The sequence below is a fragment of the Pseudorasbora parva genome, chromosome 16 (genome assembly GCF_024679245.1).
Source record: "Pseudorasbora parva isolate DD20220531a chromosome 16, ASM2467924v1, whole genome shotgun sequence".
Classification (NCBI taxonomy): Eukaryota; Metazoa; Chordata; class Actinopteri; order Cypriniformes; family Gobionidae; genus Pseudorasbora; species Pseudorasbora parva.
Window position 1 is genome coordinate 2,047,251 of NC_090187.1, and position 20,564 is coordinate 2,067,814.

Sequence of the window (20,564 nt, forward strand, 5' to 3'; positions counted from 1 at the left end):
TATATATATATATATATATATATATATATATATATATATATATATATATATATATATATATATATATATATATATATATATATATATATATATATATATATATATATATATATATATATATATATATATATATATATATATATATATATATATATATATATATATATATATATATATATATATATATATATATATATATATATATATATATATATATATATATATATATATATATATATATATATATATATATATATATATATATATATATATATATATATATATATATATATATATATATATATATATATATATATATATATATATATATATATATATATATATATATATATATATATATATGCTATATTTTGAATTTGTTGCAATTTCTATTTCAAACTGTGCATCACAATTACAAACTTCAAGAGCCGGAGAGGAATTACTATATAAATATATGCTAATCCTGGGATTATCAAGCATCTGATAGGAAGAGAAAAAGAAAGCACAAGCTGACAATTGGCACAATCACAACAAACACACACACACACACACACACACACACACACACACACTATGAGTTGAGCGGTCACTGCTTGGTGTGGTAAATGATTCACTGACAGACAGGAAGAGCGCTCCTCCATCATTGGGTCCCTGTCCAGCTCACCTGAGGCCACGGACCAATCCCAAACTCCAGCGGCCGAGCCAGACTGTACTCACTCACTGATTCACTAAAACACACCTGAATATTAATAAACACGCAATTAGCCTCCATTGTAATCCGGACGGCAGTAAAGACAGAGACAAAAGTGGACACTATCCTGATTACAGATGTGTTGAAAGCTGCTGTGATGCTGAGCAGATGCACTGCATACATTATATAGAGGTCCAAAGCTCTGGGACTGTGCATTTATAAATAAATAAATAAATACTTTTATTTATTTATTCATTTATTGTGCAATTAATTATAATGTTAGTCATTTTATTTTATATTTATATTTTGTTTTTATTTTTAGTATATATATATATATAAATATTATATATAAATATTATATATATATATATATATATATATATATATATATATATATATATATATATATATATATATATATATATATATATATATATATATATAAATATTATATATATATATATATATAAATATTATATATATATATATATATATATATATATATATATATATATATATATATATATATATATATATATATATACATATACATACATACATACATACACATATACATATATATATATATATATATATATATATATATATATATATATATATATATAATATTTAATATTATTATACATTATTTTCATTATACATTAGTTTCGTGACATTATTTCTAACCAAATACAATCTCAGCCTGTTGTCAGTTTGATATATTAATTTATTGTATGCTCTTTTTGCTGATTCAATGCAAACCATAAGTTCTTTTGGATACAAATATTGTGCAAAATGCATAACATAAATAAATATTGGTGCCTAAAAATACCGGTGCACCTTTTGGTCCAGTGACACAGAAATAACTGCTGGCCTGTTTGTAATGCAGTCTAATAATAAATGATCTATAAGAGCCTCACGTGGGAACACAACATATCATTTCTGCTTCCAGAGCCCTGGCAGACGCGCGCATTAAAGCGACACTGCAACAGTTTAATGTAAGTGGAAAGTTCCATTCCGTCAACACGCGCGCGCGCATTCCTCTGGCGCGCTGTGAAGAAGTTAAACTTGAAATCATTGAAATCGGTGAGTGATCAGGACTGGGTTACCTCAGCACTTTGCCCACCGCCTGGAGGACCATCTTACAGCTTAATCCGTTCTTCGGAGACCTCTGCGCGAGCGCGCTGTCCGCGGTTATGCTGTGATCTCCGACCATGTCGCCAAACGCACGCGCGGTTTTAACGGTGAAGACGGACGGACGCGCGCGATCACGGATTGTGATAAAGTCAGTCCAGAGTTTGCAGGAGCATTGCGAGCAAAACAGTCGCTCTGAGTCCGAGTCTGCTCCAGACAAACTTCTAGCCAATCACAGGACAGAGAGGAGGGGCCAAGGTGCAAAAGTTGGAATTTACACACACACACACGTTTGTTTCACTATGTTAGTGAGGACATTACATAGACTTCCATTGATTTTATATCAGCTTAATGATACTTTCTATCCCCTAACCCAACCCCTATCCCTAAACCTACCCATCACAGAAACATCTTCAGAACAATAGAATAGTGAGGACCTGTCAAATGTCTTCACTAGAGAGTTGTTATCAAATTTTACTATATAAGTGAGGACATTTGTGTCCTCACAAGTATTGCCAAACAAAGAATGAACACACACACACACACACACACACACACACACACACACACACACAGGGAACAAACAAATGATCCAAATAGTTATATTGTAATATTATTATGCAAATATAAATATAAATTAACCATTTTGTTTTTACTCCAAAAAGTTTTTGTTTTTGCCAAACAAGGAACGAACACACATAGACACACATAGACACACACAGACGTTACATTATAATAATATTATGCAAATATAAATATGAATCAACCATTTTGTATTTACTCCTATATATGTCAAGTATTATTTACAGTTTCCTCCTCACTGGAAAATCTTAATTTATCAACCATACAAAAGTTAAATATATAAACCTTAATATATAGTTATAACTCTGAATTGAAGTTACAAATCTGGATATGTAACGTATAAGCCTGCTTGCATATAAATATAAATCTGAATATATTAGTTATAAATAGTTATAAGTCAGAATATATGTTTATAACTCTGAATAAATGCACGGCTAGCCATGGATTATCCCTTACACACATACAAATAACAACCCTATTTTATTTCACCGATTTGCCAACATTTCTCATGTAAGCTAAAGTAGTAAAGCTACTAAATACTAATTCAAATTAAACTATAGCAAACTAGAAAAAAAAAAGTGCAAAAAATGTGCCGTAATAAAACCATCATTTGTATATCAAATGACACTAATAAGACTGATTTGTGGACATTAAAGAGAGAGAATGGGCAAAATGTTGTTTAATATATAAACTGACGGGCGCGTGACGTACGGACGCCTCTAAAGTGCAGCGATTCGTGTTATGACAATGTAATTTACAGCAGAACATCGGACTGGAATTTTTCTGCAGAGCTTGAAGGCATGTTCAGGCTCGACTCTAGAGCTGGAAGGGCCGGTCTGGCCCCGGGACTAGTATTTCAGTCATCGAACAGCATGCCAAGACAAACACATGGCGGAGAGAGACTCGCCGGCTCCATGCATGGGCCCTCTTTAGCTTTTCTGGTTATGTATAAAATAAAAATAAGCATGCACACACACACACAACACATTTAAAGAAGTCACCATACACAGCTTATGCCTGGCTGAGACCATATTAATGAAGGTCATAAAGCTAAAAGTGTCAGCCCTGTCCAATCTAAAGACTAGAGTCAGCCTTCGATTATTACTGCAAAGGTCAGCCTGAAATAAACACTGGAAAAACGACTGGAAAAGCGCTTTCTAAAAGGAGGCACGGACGTCAGGTTGTACGTGGGAGTGGTGAAAATAATGAGGGCCTGTGTGAGCGGACGTGGAGGAAGAGTTTGTCCAGGGAGGAGAACACAAGTTCCTTTCATTGCCTCGACAGGTGAGAGAAAATGAAAGGCTAGCTTACGAAAGCCATGACGCAAACGTGTAGATGCAAGAGTGCCTCCAATGTTTTCTTAGGAATGCAAGATGCCTTTTACCTCACATATCTTGATGTATATTTAGTCACAAAGGAGCTTTACTTGTAAAGGTGCGGTCACAGTCGAGACAAAACCTCATTCGTCGTCACTTGTAAGCATCTTTCTGTTGGTAAGCATGTCGATCAACTTGAACATGAGCCAAAATAGGGTTGGACGATTCACGATTAAACTTTAAGTAACATTATCTTTATTAACAATCGGGTAAAAAAAAAAAAAAAAATATATATATATATATATATATATATATATATATATATATATATATATATATATATATATATATATATATATATATATATATATATATATATATATATTATTCCAAGTGCACCACACCTGAAGTGATCATAGTGGGAATGTAATTAAATATTAAAGGTTAGTTCACCCAAAAATGTAGCCCGACAAGCCTGACCCACATCAAGATGTTTGGTCTGGAATTCACCATTGACGGCTCAATCCGAGGGGCGGATAAACGGCTGTCTTTCAAACTCCCTCTGCACGCGATAGGATAGCGCTACAACCAACCAGAGCAACGAAGGTGAAGCAGAGCTCGCTGACAGATTAAACATTCACCGTATCCGGTCGGCAAACCCCGAACACATCTTCCCTTCTTCAGAATGACTTCAGTGCCGTTCTTTGTTCTTTTCTCAGAGAAAAGCTTAACTCCAAGTCTTCCAGAGTCACGGTCAGAGCTGATTCGAAAGATCGCCGCCGTTCGCCAGTTTCTGTGTTTACTAGAAGCACGCAAACGCAACTCGGCCATTGTCATTATGGCCCCGCCGGCCGACTCTATACACGACGTGATTGGGCCGTCCAGATTTTGAGGAACACAGCTCAGAAGGGTATTGAGAGTTCCTAGACGACACTCACGGGCAAATTAAATTTGCTGCCGCTAGGGTGCGTCTAGATTTCTAGGCTACCAAAAATGTAAATTGTGTGATTAATTCCTCCTGTGGTTGGCCAGCCGTCAGACCTCCGCTCATCTTCACACACAGATGAAGATATTAGTGTTGAAATCCGATGGCTCAGAAAGGCCTTCATTGACACCAATGTCATTTCCTCTCTCAAGACCCATAAAGGCACTAAAGACGTCATTACAAAGCCCATCTCACTACAGCGGCTCGACAATCACTTTATGAGGAGAGAAGAATAATTTGTGTGTGCAAAAAAACTAAATAACGACTTATATAGTGATGGCCGATTTCAAAACAATGTTTCGATTCACCGTTATGATCGCGTGTCAAACTGCTGAAATCACGAGACATTGGCGATCCAAATCATGAATCGATTCGCTGATTCATAACGGTTTGAATCTTTATTTGAGGATTGAACACAAACGCGGAAGAGAAGCCAATGCTGAATAAAGTCGTAGTTTTTGTTATTTTTGGACCCAAATGTATTTTGGATGCTTCAAGAGACTCTAATTAACCCACTGATGTCTCATATGGACTACTGTGATGATGTTTTTATTCCCTTTCTGGACATGGACAGTATAGTGTGCATACACTTGCATACGCTCTCGGACTAAATATAAAATATCTTAAACTGTGTGTGAAGATGAACGGAGGTCTTACGGGTGTGGAGCCACATTAGGGAGAGGAGTTCATGACAGACATTTTTGGGTGAACTAACCCTATAATGTGGCTGACCAGTGAAATCTCTCCAGGACACGGAATAACACGGCAGTAGATAAAAGACAAAAACACTTTTTCAACAGCACATTATTCCATCCTCATTTTAAGATGTTAGAATTTTATATAGTTTAGGTGATTTTTACCTTCAAGGACAAGAACAAAAGAACCAAAAAGTATCATGAATGAACTACGAACTAACGAGGAAAACGTATTTTATTTAATTAATGATGGATAATCTCTGCCAAAGCACTCAAATGTGTGTGATCGTTTACACGGCATTCAAGAACCAATGGAGTCGCCATTACTGACATCAAACTGCAGCGAGGCATCTTCATACAGCAAGTTTAACACACACACACACACACACACACACACACACACACACACACACACACACACACACACACACACACACACACACACACACACACTTAAGCCCCTTTCACAGTGCGATTCCGGCAAACACACGGAAAATGTGACCCGGCATTTGTTCCCGGGCCGCTAGATTTGGTCCATTCACACTGACAGCGAAATACCGTAATATGTGCTCTTTCACACACAACGCTTAACGGTCCCGGGTCGAGTTGACACGTGACATCCTGATGTGACGTATAACGGCGAGCGATCTCCGCTTCAGCGCGGATAGTAAGGAGCTCCGTGGTCTCGACTTGTGTCCAGTTTGCGCTCATTTCTGCTTGTTTAATTTTAGTTTCTTTTGTATACGAACACTCTCTGCGTTTAAAACACCGACGAGCTCTTCTGGCACTGCAGGGTTGTGTTATTGAAAAAACAAGCTCTAGGAGTCGCACGATAACTACGCACACGTTGCGGCATTAGTTTCGGCTTTTGTTCACACAGCGCTCGTCCCGGATCGAACCCCGCAATGTTACTAGGTCCCCGACCCGGGTTCAATTCCGGGACGTGGTTGCTTTCACACAGAAGGAGACCCGGCAATGCTACGGGAATATTGTGGGTCCGACGTGCAGTGTGAAAGGGGCTATAGACACACACACACACACACACACACACACACACACACACACACACACACACACACACACACACACACACACACACACACACACACACACACACACACACACACACACACACACACACACACACACACACACACACACACACACACACACACACACACAAATGAGATTTCAAAGCTACAGCCAAAGGGAACTGCAGTCTGTTCCTCACATGAAGCTCTGGTATTGACTATGCCAGTAGACTACTACAATCTACATCCAATTTTGTTGTATGGAAAAAGAGCTGTTACGATATTCTGTCAAAAAAGAAAATACAACACAAAACTTGAACAACATGAATGTTTTTTTGGTAAAGATGCATGGGGGTTGTGAAAATACACCTATGAAAAGAACTGATGCCAGAATTTTTTTGTAACTGTTCAAGTTCTCCTTTGCAAACATGCCAACGCAGTACGAACTCTATACCAGGTTTAGCAAAACCGTGCCACTGTTTACGAGAAGGCTCATTGAGAAGATCTGAGTACCTGTGGAAGAGGGTCCAGAGAAGACCATGAGGGTTCTCCAAATCAACCGCCGAATCTTCCTCCAGTTTGGCCATTTGGAAACCTCTCAGAGTGCTCTTCTCAAAACTCGCCCTACTCTTCCCAAAGACTTTGGCAGAAATAAAGAACAGCACGTCTGCCTACCCTGCCATGCGTAGGGTGAAAGAGCTGAAGTTTGCGGCTGTGGTCTCCGGATAAGTTCCTCTCTGGTCTGTTGTCTATATATATATATATATATATAGTGGCTCTAAAAGTTTTTTTCTTTTGACAATGACCATGTTTTTCCCCCCAATAGAAACATCCTTGAAAGAACCATTTAAGAAGAACATTTTGTGCAATGAAAAAGTCAGTTAATATTAAAGGTTCTCCATTAATGCCAAATAAAATCCTTTGTTTTTAAGACTATGGAAGCAATAATAAGCTTATATTAACCCTCACACACCCTCAGATAATCTTTTACACTTCACACTTTGGGGTCCGTTTAGTTAAATATGAGTTGTTTCTGGATATTGATATGTGTTGGGGGCTCTTTTGGTATATTTTACGAAAAATATATTTGGATAGATGTGTGTGTGTGTGTGTGTGTGTGTGTGTGTGTGTGTGTGTGTGTGTGTGTGTGTGTGTGTGTGTTTTACATTGCATTAGCGCTCTAGTACCAGGCCTTCATTTCTGTGTGAAAATGTGCAGATTTATACATTTTGATGAAAACTTAATTATGTGTCTTTTCCATTCATTTTCAATGACTATAAGGGAGACTTTTCTTTTTGCATGCCTTCAGAACAACCGAACCAAACTGTTTTGTTTCATAGACACATAATGTAATAAGTCAGAGAATCTCTTGCCACTGAGATGAGAACATCAAAACGGGTCTGTCTGTACGAGGGTTACTTAAGAATCTACACTTTAAACTTCCAAAGAACAGGCAAAGAAAGAACAATGTGTTTGAGCCTGAGCCTGGTGCTGGACCTGCGTTGATGTTTGTGTAACATTAAGCACAACTAGACTACGCATTGTGCGTTATATAACTTGAGTGCTGTGGGAATATTTTGGGTTAAAGTTTGTCTTTTGGGGGTTTGTACTTTCACTACTTCCGGCTCCTTATGAAAAAGAACGGCAGGAATGTGCAGACACATTGTTTGGAGCCATTTCCGAGACACTCGCATATACACAAACGGCTTTCCTGTGTTTATGTGCTTCCTCAATAAGCCGCAGCCAGGCCTTTCTGCTGGACACAAACCTTCCTGAAGCATTCCTGAAAGAAAGAAAGCGCCTGGAGGAGATGAAGCCGGAGCACCTGAGCATCAACACTCGATTTCACTTCAGCAATAATCAAACCCGCTTCAGCAAACTGGAATAAACCTTTGACTAACATCTCATCAGGCCAGTGGCTCCGGCTGCTTCACGGCCTTTCATATTAGATGATAGCGAATGGATTGAGAGTCAAGGTTCAATGCCATAGACCGTAGAAACGCTTGACCATCAGCTAATATTGTGTGGTTTAGGGTTAGGAAACGCAAAAGCATTTTTTTTTTTTTTTTTTTACATGTATCAAATTTGGACTCAACAATATTATTTCTCCCTCTATTTGAGATTCTACACTTTCAAAATGAAATGGCACTAAATTGCTAAATGCATTCAAACGTTTGGGGTCGTAAGACCATTTGAAAAATTATTAAATGGTTTAAAAGTGACAAAAAAAAATGGTTTTCAACACTATTAATAATCCTAAATAAATGTGTGTTGATCATCAGATCTTCATATGAGAGTGAAGGATCGTGTGACTCTGAAGACTAATGATGATAAATTCAGCTTCGATCACAGGAATAAATCACACTTTACTATAGATTCACACAGAGAACAGATGATCTACACTGGAGGAATATTTCACTGCTTTACTGTGATTTTTTATCAAATAACTGCATCCTTGGTGAGCATTATAAACTCTCAAATCCAATTAAAAAAAAATATTACCAACCCCAAATTATATATATTTTTTTTAATTGACGGTTTAAGAAACAAAAGAACATGCTTAAATTACTCCAAACCAGAATGAACGAGAGAATGAGAGAACGAACAAACAAACGAGAGAATGAATGAACGAACAAAAGAATCAATGAACGAATGAGAGAATTACCAAATGAATGAACGAGAGAATGAGCGAACGAACAAGAGAATGAATGAACGAACAAAAGAATCAATGAACGAATGAGAGAATTACCAAATGAATGAACGAGAGAATGAGCGAACAAACGAACGAACAAGAGAATGAATAGATGAACAAACAAGAATGAATGGATGATTGAATGAACAAACGAGAGAATGAACAAACGAGAAAGTGGAGCTAATGATTCCCACAGAAAGCGAATCTACTCAGTTTATCAGTTTACCCGAGACAGTCTCCATGTCTCTGCCCGTGTGTGTGTGTGTGTGTGTGTGTGTGTGTGTGAGACACCAGAGCAGTCTCGGACATCACATGAGGTCTGATCAAACAAAAGTTCTTAAACTAATGTAGAGGAGGAATGTGTTTCTGCAGGTTAAACTGAGAAACGTCTGTATAAAGAGAGCGCGTCCGCTGGCAGTCCATCAGAGGATCTCAACAGGAAGTTATGCAATCGTCTGGTCCTGTAATGTCCATCAGCGGAGACAAACAATGCCCAGCAGACGGACTCTTACCGTACAATCCTGACATACTGTACAGCTCCCTAATGTACTTTATAAAGACAGTGTATTACGCATATACAAACAGGAGGCATCTTGGAAAAAAAGTCTCGACGAGTCGAGCCATGAGCGCTGTGCTAAGTGATGAACTGGGACTGCGAATCTCATATGGTCTGGAAGAAAGCACTGAACGCAACAGAGAAAATAAATAAATAAAAATAAAATTGTCCATCTAATTAGATTTCACAAACTTAAAGGGTTAGTTCACCCAAAAATGATTTCATTAATGACTCTCCCTCATGTCGTTGGACACCCGTCAGACCTTCGTTCATCTTCAGAACACAAATGAAGATATTTTAGTGTAAAGCTGAGAAAGGCTTCAGATAGGCCTCCATTGGCATTCAGTCCATTCACACTCACAAGACCCATAAAGGCCCTAAACACATCGACACACAGCCCATCTCACTACAGCGGCTGGACAATCATTTTACAACGAGACGAGAATAGTTATTGTGCACAAAAATCTAAATAACGACTTTATCCGCCAAGTTATTGACGTGAACTCGAATGCCATTGACGCCCGTTTATGAGCGCTATTTTTTCATAAACATTAAAGATTTATAAAAGTTAAACATTTTAAATACTTACAGTCTACACAACATTCTCTATGGTCACGGCGTTACAGACATTAATATTTTAACGATTTATAAAAGATGAATCACTGTCTGGCCATCTGGAATTTTGGTATGGAGAAAAAGGTTACTATAACTTTTTTTGTAGTATTACACCACATCGTGTGTGTATATGAGCACCGTTTGTAGTATTTCTTGTGGTATAAAATAGAGCGTTTTTAGAGCTATTTGAAGCCTTGTTAGTGATATTAACTAGCGATTTTATTGTACTTACTCAAGCGTTATAAGCTAATCTGTTTTTAGAGATAAAAACTCTTTATATTCGATTTTCATGAAAACTCATCCCAGAGAACGATCTACTCGGCAACCATCTGTTAATTACCCCGAGGGTCATTTCTCACCGGAGTTGTCCTTTAACGAACGAGTCATTGATTCATTCATTCACCCAGTTCATTTAAACGGCTGATTCATTCAGAAGTGAAGCATCTGATAGTCTTAATGAGAGAGTCATTAAATCATCCATTCATTCATTAATGAAACACCGCTGCATTGCTCAGAGATGCTCAGGTCCAGTGGGTTTGTTTGGAACTATTTTGGTTGGAAAAATAGAGAAATAAAGGCAATAGTGTGTCTAAAATGTAAGCCACATAATATCAACTTGTTTATTGAACTGTTGTATAAATCAATATATCACATTTATAATCGCGCTGATATCTGGAAACAAAATGGCGCACTGCAATATTAACTACATCTAATGATATAAATATATAAAGACATACAGAGGCATGTTTCCCCTAATCTTGAATTTGAGGCATTAGAAATGCATTTTAATAGAGTAAATGACACGCCTGCACTCTCTGGGTGTGTGTTTGTAAAGTGAGGGACAATGTCAGATTGCACATCATTAAACCAAGAGTTATGATAGTATTGTAGAGTGTATATAATCACACAACCCTAACCTAATGTAAACCTCCTGAGAGTTCAGTGTGTTAGAGTGTGTTTAAGATGCACTATTCATTAAAATAACCTGCAGTCGAGTGTCTGAAAACATTACATTGACTTCACACTCGTAATGAACATACAGTCCTTGATTACCCAACACTGGCTGTAGTTCACATTCAGATCTTCGTGGACAGCGACGGACCAAAAATCATTGTATTTTTTGAAGATTTCCACTTCATTTCATTAGCATGTCATTATCCTGTAACTGTGAGCAGACTGCCTGATCCGGGACAGAAATAGACCCGCCGTCTCTTAACCCTTCCCGCCCTGGGCTCGATGAAAGCGGAGTGTGTTCTGGAGGGACAGGATGAGGTTTGGTTTAAAGGTGTGTCTCCAAAAGCTCCACCCAGACCAGTGTGTGCTATAAAACTACACACTGCAGATTTTAGCATCAGTTCATCCCAAACACACGAGCAGTGAGAGCCTTCAGATCCGATCTCTGCACAACACATCCGGCTCACTCTCACTTCACATGACACACGTCACAAAAATAGAATAGGATTCGGGTAGTGCAAGCACACACACACACACACACACACACACACACACACACACACACACTTTACTATCTTTATGGGGACTCTCCATAGGCGTAATTCCTGTGTTGACACGAGTCCCAATTAATCTGTGTGCGCTGAAAACACACACCACAATCGCACACTGACACACACACACACGCACACACAATCACACTGGAACACGCAAACACGCACACAAACACACACACACACTAGAAGACTCAACATCATACACTGGCATACACAATCACACTGGAACACACAAATCACATACACACACAGTGGAACACACAAAATCACAATCACACACACACACACACACACACACACACACACACACACACGTCACACACACGTCACACACACACACACACAATCACACTAGAACACTCAAAATCATACACTGGCACACACAATCACACTGGAACACACAAATCACATACACACACAGTGGAACACACAAAATCACAATCACACACACACACACACACACACACACACACACACGTCACACACACGTCACACACACACAATCACACTAGAAGACTCAAAATCATACACTGGCACACACAATCACACTGGAACACACAAATCACATACACACACAGTGGAACACACAAAATCACAATCACACACACACACACACACACGTCACACACACGTCACACACACACACACACACAATCACACTAGAAGACTCAAAATCATACACTGGCACACACAATCACACTGGAACACACAAATCACATACACACACAGTGGAACACACAAAATCACAATCACACACACACACACACACACACACACACGTCACACACACACACACACAATCACACTAGAAGACTCAAAATCATACACTGGCACGCACAATCACACTGGAACACACAAAATCACACACACACACAGTGGAATACACAAAACCACAATCACACACTGGCGCACACACACACACACACACACAATCACACTAGAAGACTCAAAATCACACTCTGGCACACACAATCACACTGGAACACACAAAATCACATACACACACACACACACACACACACACACAGTGGAACAGACAAAATCACAATCACACACACACAATCACACTGGAACACACAAAATCACATACACACACAGTGGAACACACAAAACCACAATCACACACTGGCACACACACACACACAAAATCACATACACACACAGTGGAACACACAAAACCACAATCACACACTGGCACACACACACACACAAAATCACATACACACACAGTGGAACACACAATCACACTAAAACACACAAAACCACAATCACACACTGGCACATACACACACCATTAAAATGTCTTATAATTTTTCATATTTACAGCCACTTAAGCCATATTTACACAACTATAATCTCATGTAACCAGACATTTAAGAAACTAGTTCAGCAAGCAAATAAAATATCCATACATTTCATAACATATTCCAAGCCATGAATGTACTGATGTCATCACAGTGACATTAACTCTCATCCAATCGGCAGCTCACTTGATTCTCAGTGAATACACACTTGAGCATTAGTCTGACCACACACAGGCACACACACACGACTTGGAGAAGTGCCTTTTCATGCATTCTGATCAATATGAATCAACATGTTTGACAAAAGTAGAAAAGTGCTGGAAAAGAAGCTCTGCGTAGTGTTAATTATCAACCGCCTCATTAAGAGTTGAGCTCCTGTATTATTGGCTACAGATATAACGGCCATCTTTGATGACATCATCACACGAGAGGTCACGTGTCCTCTTTCTGACGTCGCTGAAATTATGCTGACCGAGCTCAACTCTGCCAAACTTCGTCTCCATGAGGGCGAGCGAGCGTCCATTTGCATTATGAATCTGTGGTTCTGGGAGCGAGACAGCCTCAGATGACCCTGAATTAAGATTCATCCGCCCTGAAATATTAATATTAAAGCCTTTTATTGCGTCTTAACAGGAGAGTAATGCACACTAACACAGGCAGAGATGTGTTTAAATGCTCTGAAGGTCTAACCATCATCATGTGTGTGTGAGCCCCATCTGCTGGACCAGCTCAGAAACACAGGCAGAAGGGGAGCAAGCTATCCCACACTGTAAAAAAATTGTGGTGGTTTTTGTTGGTTTGACTTAAAAAAGTAAGTAACCTGGTTGCCTTAAAATTTTGAGTTTATTGAAATTAAAAATTTGAGTTGATACAATGAAGGAAATTAGTTTAATAAATAGAAACTCAAAATATTATTGTATCTGAACCACATAAAACATTTGATAAATCATGAAAATAGCACAATTTGGCTGCGTCATCAGAAATAAAACACACACAATTACCCAATATGCTTATAAAATCTTTTAATAATATTTTAATAAAGGTTGTCGAATCTCAAAAAATGTTCATTGTATTAACTCAAAATTTTAATTTCAATGAACTCAAAATTTAGGCAACCAGGGAACTTTTTTTCTAAAAATATTTTTACAGTGCATGATGCATCACACACACACACACACACACACACACACACACACACACACACACACACACACACACACACACACACACACACACACACACACACACACACACACACACACACACACACACACACACACACACACACACACACACACACACACACACACACACACTTTGCACTGCTAGCAGTGATATGATCTCTCTTCACTCATTAATAAATCAGAATGCACTTTATTTATTTTCTTCTCTCTCTCCATCTCTCTCTTTTTTTGTTGTTGATAAAATTACATTAAAAAAAAAGTAAAAAAAAAAAAAGAGCGAGCGATCTGGACAGTAATCATATTTTTTTTAATATATATATATATATATATATATATATATATATATATATATATATATATATATATATATATATATATATATATATATATATATATATATATATATATATATTAAATAAATAAATAAAATTATATCAAAATTATATAATTATATTTATTCAAAAAATCTAAATTATATAATTATATTTATTCTATATATATATAATTATATATATATATATATATATATATATATATATATATATGTTATAAATATAATTTATATTTTATTATAATTAAATATAATTTAATTTGATTATATTTATTACATTTTATATATATATATATATATATATATATATATATATATATGTAATATAATAAAATATTAATATAATATAAATAAATATAAATTATATTACTTTTACTATATATAACATTTCATAACATTTTTATATAACATTATATACAAAACATTTATAAAATGTAACAATATTAAGCACTTACAGAATTAAACAGAATTATTTTTATTATTAAACCTCTACTTAAATGTAATATAATGTAATAAATAACAATAATATATGTGGCAATTACATTTACAAACATTATATACAAAATATGTTTATTATTTTTCATTCATTTTAATGGAAGCCAGTACACCGTAATTACAGCGCAGTTTGCGGTAATACACTCTCTGACACACACACACACACACACACACACACACACACACACACACACACACACACACACACACACACAATTCTGCATTTTTACTCTCTCAAAAAAACTCATCCTATATGATTTATAAGCATTCATAAGATGTTTTCCCCATGGGGACAAAATAAATGTCCCCACAAGGGCAAGGATTGTGGAAATTGCCATCTTTATGGGGACATTTTGTCCCCAAAATGTAGAAATCACCAGCCCGCCCGCATGCGCACGCACACGCACGAGTCAAATTTCGCTTTGACTGTCATTTTAATAAAAGAAAACTCAAACACAATGGCAGTCCTGGGTGAGTGTGTGGACGTGAGCTCTATCATTGGACTAATCATCCTTTATGACGCCATCCTCTGCTTCTGTACAGCTGAGGGTCATTTCACTAAAGCCAAGCAGCTCCAAAGGCCACTGAAGCTGAACAAACTGTGAAAGAGCGAAAGCTAACGACCTCCATGCCCCGTTAACAGCCGATCAAACAGTGGCTCCGTGTGCCTTTCTGGCAGGTGGCTGAGGGAGCGATGCGGAGACAAAAGCACAAGAGACTGTGTGAATATAATAACCCTGCACAGCAAAACAAGCCGAGCCTGAACAGGGCGAGGAAACCCTGTGTGTCAGAGCAAGCCCAGGCAGGAGCAGGGCGTGTGTGTGTGTGTGTGTGTGGGCAGATCACACAGAACAAACACTTCTGTTTTCCACATCTACCTGTGCTCGTTTCTTACCCCTAAATATATTAGTCTTATGCATTATGGATATTGAATGACATTTCCAAACTCTTTTTCTATAAATAGTTAAATAAAGCAGCAACATGGATAAAAACAAAAACATTCACCTGAAGAGATACGCCTCACCTGAAGGTTAACAGAACATTTCTACAACACGTGTGTGTGTGTGTGTGTGTGTGTGTGTGTGTGTGTGTGTGTGTGTGTGTGTGTGTGTACTGGGCGATCTTTAGACACTGCAATGACCCGAATCGATATGAAAAGCTAATAACATTAAAATGACCTTGGAGTAAAACAAATGAAATTGAGGGCGACACGTTTACAGAATCAAGTTCAATTTTAAAATTAAAATACAGCTCGTCCTCTACAAACTATAACCCAAAAGTTTACCTGCATTTTAGATAACTTTAATAAAATCTAATTTAATACTATCCAAACACACAGATCTTATATTAGAAAAGCGCAACGTCTGAAAATATCGTGAAGTTTTTACCTCACTGAAGTAGGATTGGTCTGTAACATTTAAGGCGGGGCTTAGAGAAGTCAGCTAGTTTTGATGTGGACTAAAGCAAACCATCCAGAACACCCAAGCAACCCAGTGAAATGCATGCATGCAAAAATGCACAGAGAACTGCATAAAATCCATACATCAATAAATGCATCAATGCATTAATAAATAAATGCATGCGTTAACAAAAGATTAAATGCATCAGTAAATGCATGCATAAACATACTAATAAATATATCAATGCATCGATAAATGCATGCGTAAACACGTTAATAAATGCATCAGTAAATGCATGCATAAACTCATTAATAAATGCATCAGTAAATGCATCAGTAAATGCATGCATAAACTCATTAATAAATGCATCAGTAAATGCATCAGTAAATGCATGAATAAACACGTTAATAAATGCATCAGTAAATGCATCAGTAAATGCATGCATAAACACATTAATAAATGCATCAGTAAATGTATCAGTAAATGCATGCATAAACTCATTAATAAATGCATCAGTAAATGCATCAGTAAATGCATGCATAAACACGTTAATAAATGCATCAGTAAATGCATCAGTAAATGCATGCATAAACACATTAATAAATGCATCAGTAAATGTATCAGTAAATGCATGCATAAACTCATTAATAAATGCATCAGTAAATGCATGCATAAACACGTTAATAAATGCATCAGTAAATGCATGCATAAACGCATCAGTAAATGCATGCATAAACACATTAATAAATGCATCAGTAAATGTATCAGTAAATGCATGCATAAACTCATTAATAAATGCATCAGTAAATGCATGCATAAACAAGTTAATAAATGCATCAGTAAATGCATGCACAAACACATTAATAAATGCATCAGTAAATGTATCAGTAAATGCATGCATAAACTCATTAATAAATGCATCAGTAAATGCATGCATAAACACGTTAATAAATGCATCAGTAAATGCATGCATAAACGCATCAGTAAATGCATGCATAAACACGTTAATAAATGCATCAGTAAATGAATGCATAAACGCATCAGTAAATGCATGCATAAACACATTAATAAATGCATCAGTAAATGCATCAGTAAATGCATGCATAAACACATTAATAAATGCATCAGTAAATGCATAAATACATTAATAAATGTATAAATGCATGCGTTGATGCATCAATCATTGCATGCATAAATAAATCCAACTTTAGATGACCATTCACACAATCATTCAAACTAGGCATCTCAGTTTTTTTTTTTTTTTTTTTTTGCTACAGTGCCTTTAAGATTATAGGCAATAGAGCGGTGTTATAATTAGCTCCACTCCATCTACTGGTGCACTTCACTGTTCAGACCAATCACTGCTACATAAACACTGCGCATGTGGTCACATGTTAATGTCCTCAAGGTTGCGATGTCACAGAATGACAGTTTCTGAGTGACCCATTTTAGCAGATTAGTTTCAATATGGACTGGGCAGACTGGGAAGAAAGATTGTTTTTACGAATGCTCAAATATAATAAAATCACAGCACATTAAACTCTTTAAAGTCAAAAAATCCACGATATGTGAAACCACAAAGCATCGAGAGGTCACTGTACTTCCTGCATTGAGGACGGATCTATCCACTAATCCTTCAGGAAGAGGGTTATGATGGGAGCTGGAGACTGAGGAGAGAGGAGCTCCGTCTCTACATGACCATCAGCAGAGGCAGTGCTGGATTACACCGGCATTAACTGAAGTGCACTGCATCCACAGCTGGCTAACGCTTACATAACGCTCAGATGATGAGGATGATGATGCTGCGGTGCTCACTCCAGGGGCCTTCGGTCAACATGCTTATGAAGAGCATGTGTGTGCAACTTTAGAGGAGCCAGGTCAAGTATGGCATATAGAGACTATTATTGACTGCCAACACCACACACACTTAGACGGTGACTGAGGACAAGGCATTTAAAATCTGCATGAAGGCAAAAGACAGCCATTATGCAATGCTGCAACGAGCTCCTGCTGAGAACTCAAAACGCCCAGCAGCCTCCAAAGATGCGTCTGAAAGCAAAAGAAGTCAGGTGATGGTCGCGTGCATTCTTGCATTAAATGTTCACTTAGTTCACTTCAAAATGAAAACGTCCTGATGATTTCCTCACCCCCATCTCATCCAAGATGTTTATTTCTTTCTTTAGTGGAAAGATATATTTTTTTGAGGAAAACATTCCAGGATTTTTCCCTGGACTTCAATGGGAACCAACGGCTGAAGGTCCAGATCAATGAGGAAGAGCTTCAGAGGCTCTGATGATCCCAGAGGAATAGAGTCTGATCCAGAAAAAAACATCTGACATAAAAAATTGAAATAAAAAAGTATACTTTTTAACCACGAGTGCTAGACTTCGGTGTTCTGCTTTTACACGACATATGACGCCATCATGTTTCTCCCCATGTGGAGAAAAATCCTGGAATGTTTTACTCAAAAAACATAATTTATTTTCAAGTGAAGAAAAGAAATAAAGACATGAACATCTTGGATGAGATGGGGGTGAGGAAATTATAAGGATATTTTCATTTTGAAGTGAACTAACCCTTTAGGATACAACCTAATTAAACCAGTTTGAGACGCCCAATGACCTACAACAAACTCAAGTGAGGTCTCAATTCAAATCATTTCTAATTCATATTCAAAAGCTTTATTGTTTATCCCCACCTGAGCATTTTCAGTCCCTTCCATTGAAAGTCAATTACACTTTGTCGCTTCAAAATGATCACCAAAGTAATCCATATGACTCAAGCGGTATAAACACAAGACTTATGGTTCTGGAACAACTTGGGTGAGAGTATTCATATTTAAATGACAATTTTCCTTTTTGTGTGAAACTTCCAAGCATCATAAAGCTCAAAATGTTCAAATGAACAAATGCTTCTGAAAACAGCTGATAAATGAGCTATTAGTGTCACATTGTTCGTATTTTAGACCTCAAAATCACCTTCTTCCCTTTGGATGAAAAAGTCTCTTCTGAGAACTAAATAATAGAGTTCTACTGACGTCAAAATGATTTGTGATGAAAAAAAACTTTGTATACGCATTCAAATGTTTGAATCAAGACCGAAAATTCATGCAAAACAGATCTCGTCTTGCCCAGAGAAACGGCTGATCCCTGAACAGCTCAGAAGTGATTTTACAGGAGATTATTCTGTTCAATCTTATCCGTTCTGACTGTGAGAAGGCTACTAAAGGTCAACAACATGCACAACCTTCACACACCGCAGCGGTAATCTATTTGCAGACAGTCCTTTGTGTGTGTGTGTGTGTGTGTGTGTGTGTGTGTGTGTGTGTGTGTGTGTGAGAGAGAGAAAGAAAGACATCCATCCATTCCAACAAAGTGAAACGACCCAGAGAGAGCAGTTGTCATGAAGGTATGAATTATTCTGTGTTACAATAATTCAGATTAATCCCAGAAGTACTGGAATAAAAAGTGTATAGCTCCGATAGAAATGCTGATGTCTACGGTAGCAATACAAATAAAGTACATTTTTGAAAGTAACTACGCTTCAAATAACGGATATCGATTACATTGTTTGACCACTAGTTGGCGACAAGGGACTGTTAAAAAAAGGCATGTGTCATTGAATCATTCACTCAAGAGATTCATTCAAAACATTTTTACATTTAAATTTTATGCATTTGGCAGACGCTTTTATCCAAAGCGACTTACATTGCATTCAAGGTACATATTTTAGTACTACAGGGTACTTGCTTTCCCTGGGAATCGAACCCATGACCTTGGTGTTGCTAGCGCCACACTCTACTGTTTGAGCTACAGGAAAGCTCAAAAACACAGATTCATCCAGCAATGAAACACGTGATGTATTTATGAGCAAGTGAGATTCGTTTAAAAACACTAGGTGCGTTTACATAAACAAAACCAAAAGAATCAGCTTATTGAAATAATCAGTTTTCCCCGTTTACATACAAACCAGTAAACTGACAACACAAGTAAACCGCGTTTACATGACTTTATTAATAAACCGTGTTAGTTCCTTGTAGTGACGT

The 20,564-nt window shown here is 37.2% G+C and overlaps 1 protein-coding gene across 3 annotated transcripts in view; it reads right to left on the minus strand.

Annotated features, from left to right (window-relative positions):
- Nucleotides 1-20,564, minus strand: part of mob2b (MOB kinase activator 2b) — a 48,735-nt gene that overhangs the window by 11,735 nt on the left and 16,436 nt on the right. Inside the window, exon 1 of one of the 3 annotated variants that reach the window (XM_067419642.1) lies at nucleotides 6,948-7,092. The exons of 1 other annotated variant lie outside the window; for it this stretch is intronic. In XM_067419642.1, coding sequence (XP_067275743.1) covers nucleotides 6,948-7,021 — 74 coding nt within the window. In that variant the 5' untranslated portion in view covers nucleotides 7,022-7,092. Of the gene's footprint in view, nucleotides 1-1,800; nucleotides 2,014-6,947; nucleotides 7,093-20,564 lie in introns of those variants that run through there. One more of the 3 variants, XM_067419644.1, reaches the window with a different exon arrangement.